General features: G+C 46.6%; 1 protein-coding gene across 1 annotated transcript; it reads right to left on the bottom strand.

The window, feature by feature from the left end:
• Nucleotides 1-1,111: 1,111 nt before the first annotated feature.
• CLEC14A (C-type lectin domain containing 14A) lies at nt 1,112-3,613 on the bottom strand. The gene is given in 3 exon segments (XM_053981416.1): nt 1,112-3,035; nt 3,037-3,075; nt 3,077-3,613. Coding segments are annotated over 3 exon segments (1,602 nt in total). The 5' UTR covers nt 3,377-3,613; the 3' UTR covers nt 1,112-1,772.
• Nucleotides 3,614-8,383: the final 4,770 nt, after the last annotated feature.

Below are 8,383 nucleotides of genomic sequence, written 5' to 3'. Positions count from 1 at the left end.
AGTGTTATTAACAAATAAGGCATTAATGGCTAAGTCATTTTACAAATCTGTGCACATTTGAATGTAGAATCAAGCCTCCTGCCCAAGCTGAAAAATGCCTGCCTTCTGAAATACAAATGTCAGATAAACAGAATAAAAAAGTATGCAGATTATGGGTCACCTTGTAATGAGTAGCATTCTCACCTAGACAGATTTAATTCCTGTCATGATACAAGGGAATTTATGGCTACAGTCAGTCTGATGGCTCATAAATATCAGTGACCTCTTTACCAAAAGCAAAAGACTTTCCCAGATAGCAACTGCCTATCATCATTAAAGGGAGAGAAAGGGAAAATTAAAAAACTTCTACTTATGTAATTATTTATCCTTAGCAGATGTTTACACCACATTTATCATCAAGTCTTTGCTTGCAAGAAAAATAGGTAAAAATAACACGCATTATTTTTTAAACAGAGTTCTTCAAACTCAACAAGAAAGTGTCAAAATTAAAGTAGTAGTAAGAATGTCAGCTCTCAAGAGAGGAAAACAAACAAACAAGGAAGTATATTTAAAGAGACATTTCAGAAATTAAAGTTCTCTTAAGGGAAGAAAATATTTCCCTATTCTCCCTGCACCCCAAAAGGCTTGGATGAGACCACTTAGATATGTGTAACTGCACTCAGAAAACCTTGAATCAATATTTAATGTTACAACTTGAATTGAAAACCAACACCATAATAACAATAAGTGAGCATCAGCACTCTGAACTGCACAGAAAGCAAGTTCTGCAGCCAGGCTGAAAGCTCCTCTACAGGAATTCCCAAGGGAAATCACAGAGGAAGTGTTTACCTCATTTAGTAAAGGGCACAAACAGTGAATCTTTCCTTACTCTCAAGGGACTCCACGGAAAACAATGTATCTGACTAAAGAGAATAAGATTTGCATGATGTATTTGGACTCATGTTAATTCCTCTCACAGTGTGGTGTGTCAGCACCTCGTCTGATTGTAAGGGAGACACATATTACATACAGAAAGCGAATTTTGTAACAATCCAACTTAGGAGAAAAACTGTAACTGAAAAATTTATTCTCTGCTACAATAAAAATGAGTATGAAGTAACAAACAGGGCAGTGATTTACATCATCCTTTATTCTTTTCGTCAGCTGAAACTGAGTCCCCATTAACCTCTCACTTCCTCAGCAGTTTAATGCCTTTCTAAGTATAGAAATGCTCTTTCATTTTTTAAGAATGTCAGTATGAATCCATATTAGGTTGCAGTTTCACCCAAAATTATGGAAGTTCACCTCTCCAAAAGTTCCAGCAGTTAGATTGAAAATTAGATCCTCCCAGTACAACTCAGGCAAGGAGTGACTTCTAAATTACGAGATGCAAATGCTCAAAGTGGCCCACTTTATGCTTGCTCCAAGTAAGGCACCCGACGAACAGCTTCTGAGAGGATAAAAATGCACAATGGTTGCAGCTGCAATCGCTCTGTTGGCCAGGCTGATCTATTTATATTCTAGTGAAATCAGCATCGAAATAACTGGTTTTCAGACCGACAAAAACTCTGACCATCCAAAGACTTCAATCCCCTCAAAAGAACGTCGCTACGAGCTCCTGCGTCTGATAATGTCCATCCAAGCCCTGCCCAGGGAAGTCCCGCGGCGCCTCTCCCTCGGCTCCCTGCGGCAGCACAGCTGAGAGCAGGAGGGACGCGGGGAGCCGAGCGCTGGCCTGGGCGGCAGCGGCCACTCAGGGCAGCCCGGAGGGACGCGGCCTCGCCCGTCCGGGGCTATTCACTCCCCGCTGCTCCACTGGGCTCCGCGGAGCCTGCCTCCGCCTTGCTGCCGGCCTCCGGCGGCTCCTTGTCCCCGCGGCCCTCGGACTTCTTGTTAAAGCAGATTTGGAACACCCCCAGGACGGTCATGACCAGGATGACCAGCACCACCACCGCGATCGTCACCAGGATGAAAACGTAGTTGGAAGAAGAGGAGGAGGGCGGCGGAGTAGCCGTCTTCTCTCCGCCGGCGGCGGCCGTGGCGGTGGCGGGCGGCTCCGTGGAACCGCCGGGTGTCGGGATGGAAGGACGCCGCCCCTCCGCCCTGGCACCCGACGGTTCCGCGGAGCCGCCTGCAGCGGTGGGGGCCGGCCCCGTGCCCGGGCAGGGAGTGCCGCGCGGGCCGCCTGGGATGCTGGCACAGGCGAAGTCGCCGGCGGCATCGCGGCACCCGGCGGCCTCGGCGCACCGCCCGCTGTCGGGGCTCCTGCGGCCGAAAGGGCAGGGGCAGAGGGGTTTCTCTGCCGTCTTCCAGGCGAAGCCGCTCGGCTCGGGCTGGCAGGTGAACCGCACCTCTCCGCCGGGACACGCCACCGTCAGCACGGTGCCCGGGGGGCTGAAGCCGGGGCCACCGCTGCGCTCCTCGAAGGGGAGCCGGTAGTCGAGATCGAGGGCGCCGGCGGGACTGAGGTCGGGGCAGGCACCCTCGTACTGGTACTTGCAGAGGTAGCCCGGGCTTTTCCGCCGGCAAACCCGCTCCTTCCAGCTCCATCTGGGGCCGTCGCCGGTGTCAGCCGCCAGGTGCAGCCCAGCGCAGCGGGCGGTGAGGCAGGACCGCAGGGGCTCCTGCAGCCACCGGCCGAGCGCCGCCGGCACCTCCTGCGGGGCCGTCCCGCCCCCGACGGCCTCCCAGGAGAAGCCGCGAAGCGGGTGCTCGTTGTGGGTGCAGGCGGAGGCGTTCCTCTTCAGCCCGACCCAGAACAGCGCGGGTGCGGGCACCGCCGTCTCTGCCAGCAGCTCCAGCAGCAGGTGCAGCTCCGGCTCGCTGCTGACCCAGGCGAGGCTGCCCCGCCGCTGGTCGCAGGCGTCGCGGGCGTCTTCGTACGAGACGTTGGCGAGATGGGCGCTGAAACAGGCGCCGGCCGACGGGCAGCGCACGGCGGCCCGCGGGGGCGGCGGGGTCCGGCCCAGGGCGCAGGCCGCAGCCAGGAGCAGGCACCAGGGCCCGGCCCGCCTCATGCCGGCGGCGGGCTGAGGGGCGCGGGCTGCCCCTGCCCCTGCGGCTGCGGTGGCGTTCGGCCCCGGCTTGGGCTGGACTCTTGCTGCCCGCGCCGTCTCTCTCCAGCGCTGACCCCACTCCCACGGTCCTCCCCCGGACCTGCCGGAGGAAACGTGTCGGGAGCCGCGGCTGACCTCGGCATCCTCCGTTTGTTGGCGGGCACAGGACAAGCAGCTCCCGGCGCCGCCAGGAAGCACTCGCCCAGCCCGGCGGGCGGGTGTCCAGCCGCAGGGTAGGATGCTGCCTTCTCCGCTGTCGGAGGGGCCGGAGTGTGGTGAAGCCCAGAGCCGCAGCTGTCGAACCGGGGACACGGGCCGTGTCCCCAAGATGCCTGGGCCATCTTGCTAGCTTGTTGCACAGCGCTTTCCGCAGAAAAGTGGTCCAGCTTCAGTTATCTGTTCTTGAAGGATGGAGGTTTCTTAGTTAGGTGAGGTCATGCAGTCAACCCTGTAGCTCCGGACACAGAGGCCGACTTAACAGTCACAAAATCTGATTCAGCTCGCGGTTTTCCAGCAGGTTGGCCTAAATGCATGCATCAGGTGCCTGCATTGATTTCAGTATTGTTCTTGAATGAGCTTCACTGATCTGCAGCTGATCTTCACTGCAACTGTTCCTCCGAATGTAGTCCTTATGTTGCCTCCTTTTCATACTTCTTACTGATATTTCTGTGTGCTGTTGCCTGATATGTACATTCAGATACAGGATGCATCTGAGACTTTTCCCAGGTATTTTATGTGGCATGAAACTGCAGGCATATATGTGCGTTTAGTTTTCCAGGTTTTACTTTGGAAAAACCCATGTCAATATTCTTGAGTTTGTGAATAAAACATAATACAAATTTCTAGTATTTGAATACCGTGGGGTGGGGTGGAAAAGGAGAAAAAAGCAAAAAGTAAATCATCGATCTGAAGTTTTTAAAACATAAGGTTTCTCAGTAATTGCAGTCCATTTGGGTGCCAGTAGTCTTGGTTTTCTGGAAAATAGGTTTTCATAACAAAATAAGAACTTGTTGGTTTAATTCTAGATGAAATTGGATTTTTGGTTAATCAAGGTGTTGAGATGCTAACAGCCACCTAAGTCAAAGTATATGGTGTTGTAGCAGCATGTATTCAGAGCTCTGCTGCCTACTGGAATTGTAACTCTTGAATTCATTCTTCTCCATGGTGCACCTGGGCAGAGGCATCGAGCTATTTGCCTGTGGGGGTCGGCACGTGGAGATTCTTACTGCCTGCTTGCATTTTAAGCCGGAAAGATGCAATTCATTTTGCATCAGGAAACTTTATCACCTGCTATTCACATCCCTAATTCTTCACTGGATCTAGCTTTAAATGTACCCAAATTAAATTAATTGTTCCTTGAGCCCCCTATTTTTCTTGATGATGTACAAAAGCTCTGCTTCTGCGCATACCTGTCAAGGTAGTATCTTGAGCCATTTTCCCTAAATCTGGTTGATAGGTTTGAGAGAGAAGAGAGTTTGCTACAACTTTACTATTGCCATCTTACTGGGGAATGCTTACAAGGCTTTGCCTAATATTCCACTGCAATCCTACCGCTTCACTTTGTTTTCTCTTTCAAAATTGAGTTCATTTATTATAGCTGAACAGAAGCTAAACTTTATAAATAGAAGGAATAATGTAGAAGCCCCAAAATGTTCGTGTTATTCTTCAAACCTAGGACTCTGTCCCTAAGGGACATGCAGCTCAGTCTTGCGTCTCTTCTCAGCTGTCAGCCAAGAGCATGATTTGAGCCGTCTGGGCTGGCCTCTCTACCAGGTAATTGATGGCTATTACAGGTTCATTTCACACAGGCCATGACTTTCATTTCCTAGGCTATATATGAACCAGCAAACTGGCAAGCCAGTTTAGAAACAATAGGTTAGCCACTAGTGCCCTGGGCAGTCCAGTCTCATTGGAGGAACTTGTACTGCACAAAAGGATGAAAACACTGTATTGCCAAAGCTGAAGGCTTTTGCCAGCTGAAAATAGAGGCAGCGTCTGTACATCTGCTTGATCTATCTGTATATCTGCTCTCCTCTCCTGTCCTCTCAGTGCCCCTGAATGTCCTGCAAAATATTGAAAAAATAACTGGTCTTCTGTATCTCCAGAAAACAGCTCTTCTGTTTTGTTTTTTTGTTTTTGTGGTTTTTTTTTTGTTTTTTTTTTTTGTTTTTTTTTTTTATTGTTCTTTCTAGTTCTTACTTTTAGGTAAATAAGAAATCACTCTTCATGGGCCTTTTTCTGGAGAAGTCCTTTTTTGAGAGAAAGGACTAGCTACTCGCACACACATGTGAGGCAACTAAACTTCTACATATAAAGAAGGTTTTATTACACAAACGTGAATGTTACAACTGGTGGATGTATGAGCTGTAATGTAGCTGTTGTTTTCAATAGTTAAAGCCTTATTTAGATGTATTGATTCCTTAGTCCTTTTCCTGTAAGATCTTAGCCCTTGAAAAAAACAGTGGTTTGCTTTAATTGTATTTTAATAAGAGCCTTTAAGGTTTTTTTTATTTCATTATATAACTGTATCTATCTTAAAATGACACATACATTTTTACTAAGGAGCTGTGTGAGAAGTGCTGAATTAATGAAACTACTTTTCTCTTTTAGGGTGGATTCCTTTTGTATTTTTATTGAGTAAAATGCAACTATTTTTTTGCAACTAACCAGGAAATATGTCATCTGTATATCAGCATATACTTTGCTACTGCTAGGGCCTAAGGGGCTGTATTTTCATTAGAAGTAGTCTTGTTGAGGAATACAGTATCCAGATCTTGCTAAGAGCCATATTTTACTTCTCAGAGGTAGATGGATGGCATAGTAAAAGAGATCTGCCTTGCTTCAAAGGGGACAAGTGAAATGATCATGTCACACTAAAATGTGTAGAGCATAAGGACAGTAAATTTCTCTTCCCCAAAGGGGATACAGAAAATTGTCAAGAAATAGATCTGTCTACCTGTTATGCAACAAAACCTGGAGACAGTATCTAATATCAGAAGCAGCTATCTTTTCTGCTAGTGTAAAGGAGGACTGCTGATGTGCACCTCCATTTATCACCTGGTTTGTTGCATGACACAGATTTGTTTGGGGCTGGAAGCTACAGACAGGGAGCAAGAAATGAAGATCAGTGTTCTGGCAGCACTGCCTGTTTGCAGAGCTTCAGCCTTTTAGCTTGCTGCAGCCTTGCAGAGTCTACACCATTTGGCTGTGGTCAGGCTGTACAGTCCCATCTGATCCCAACTAGTATCTCTACTGGATCCAGACATCCTTCTGTTGAATTTGTTGTGGGTTATGTCAAAACTTACTTCCCATCTTTCCATGTTCTGCTAAGATATAGGTAATAATTTAAATAACCTAATGTAAACAGGTATTTTCAACAAGTGAAAATTGCTGTCACTTGGCAGTGTGCTTCGAAAATTATGCATTAAATTCTCCTTTGGTCACTAAGGGCTCCATGAAACAATATCTATATCATATGTATATAAAATGTATATTGGTATATTATGGTATAATATGTAAATATATATATATGTTTTATCAAATAAGGCAGCCCGACATTTCACATGTAACTTGTGTTTAGGCAAAGTGTTTTCTCACTAAACAGTTATATTATTCTTTAAGAAAATACCTTCGTTTTAAAATAAGATGTCTTGAAGTCAATGAGAACCATCTTATTTCAAGTGTGACAAGATTTCTTGTTAATTTCTCTGCATTCAGTCAAACAGCTTGCAACAAGGAGTAAAAATGCCAGGTGGAATCCAGCATGCTTTTGTTACTTTTCTACAAAACTGGATAGGAAATTAAAATAAGAATTTCTACCTTATTGTAACAAATTGCATGATCGTAAGAATTTAATTATTCATCTCTCCAAAGGACTTTGTAGATTACAAGGTTCACTTACAGATTTTGGAAAAGACAACCCAGCAGGGGTCATGCAAGTCCCTGTCTACTGTAATAATAATTTCCAGTGATATTATCACATAGCTATGAGACTTAATAACAAGGAATGATATTTAACTGCTGGTATGAACACAGTGGTATATCTATTACGTTTATGACATAGACATAAAATATAGCTAATCCTGACCTTCTGAGGGGACATTTAGTAGATGAACTGCATTGATATGGCTGCAGCATTACCCCATATGCATATGTTCCCCTTAAAGCCTGATCAGTTTATATGTTCATGTTTCCACTGCTAAGTATGCAATAAAAATATGTATTCTGTTACCACTTCCACTCATCTTTAATGAGTTATTAAGGAAGATTCCATTCTGTAATTAGCTAGGGGAAATGAACTCCAGAACTCTCAAATTAAACACACGAAATATTTTCCAAAAATATTATAGAGTATAAATATTTTTTATTCTCACTCTATCTTACTCCCTTCCTTTTGTTGACTCAATAATTCATACTAGTTCCAACCCAACCTTCAAATTCTTCACATCTCCTGTATTGTGTAGCACAGTCTGGCCCCACATGAGCTTTGTGTTTAGTATATATTGGTGTGAGGGCACCCTCAAGAACTGGAGTTGGGTATGGCCATATGGTCTACTTTACAGTAACAGTGGCAAAAATAGTGAAAGCACGAAGAGGGGAGGGGAGGGGAGGGGAGGGGAGGGGAGGGGAGGGGAGGGGAGGGGAGGGGAGGGGAGGGGAGGAGAGGAGAGGAGAGGAGAGGAGAGGAGAGGAGAGGAGAGGAGAGGAGAGGAGAGGAGAGGAGAGGAGAGGAGAGGAGAGGAGAGGAGAGGAGAGGAGAGGAGAGGAGAGGAGAGGAGAGGAGAGGAGAGGAGAGGAGAGGAGAGGAGAGGAGAGGAGAGGAGAGGAGAGGAGAGGAGAGGAGAGGAGAGGAGAGGAGAGGAGAGGAGAGGAGAGGAGAGGAGAGGAGAGGAGAGGAGAGGAATCAGCACAGGGTAAGTTAAAGGAATAGAGAGCTGCAGCACAGAAAAAAAAAAACAAAAAAAAAAAAAAAACAAAAAAAAAAAAAAAACACAAACAAAAAAAAACAGTAGGCAGGAAAATAAGGAGTATACACCGAAAGATGTGAATAGGGAAGAAATAAAAAGAAAAGAGAGAAGTGAGATCATTCACCAGTGCTGAAGTACCAGAGTGGTAGAGGGAGCATGTGTCCATGCTGTCACTGCCCAGTGTGGCAGCACTGTTGTGTGAGCTGGTGCTGGTGCCCATGGGTGTGTTTGCACAGCTGGGCAGCCCCCACAGCAGCCTGATGCCACGTGGTACAAGACTGTAGGCAAAGAGCAAAGCACAGTCACAACCAAAGAAGCAGTTACCACATAAAGTCAGCATGTGGGTCTTCAAGCATATCCTTTTAGGCAGCTACAGGAGAC

The sequence above is a fragment of the Vidua macroura genome, chromosome 6 (assembly GCF_024509145.1).
Source record: "Vidua macroura isolate BioBank_ID:100142 chromosome 6, ASM2450914v1, whole genome shotgun sequence".
Taxonomy (NCBI): Eukaryota; Metazoa; Chordata; class Aves; order Passeriformes; family Viduidae; genus Vidua; species Vidua macroura.
Note: the sequence above shows the minus strand (reverse complement) of the source record. Positions and strands in the feature narration are given on the sequence as shown.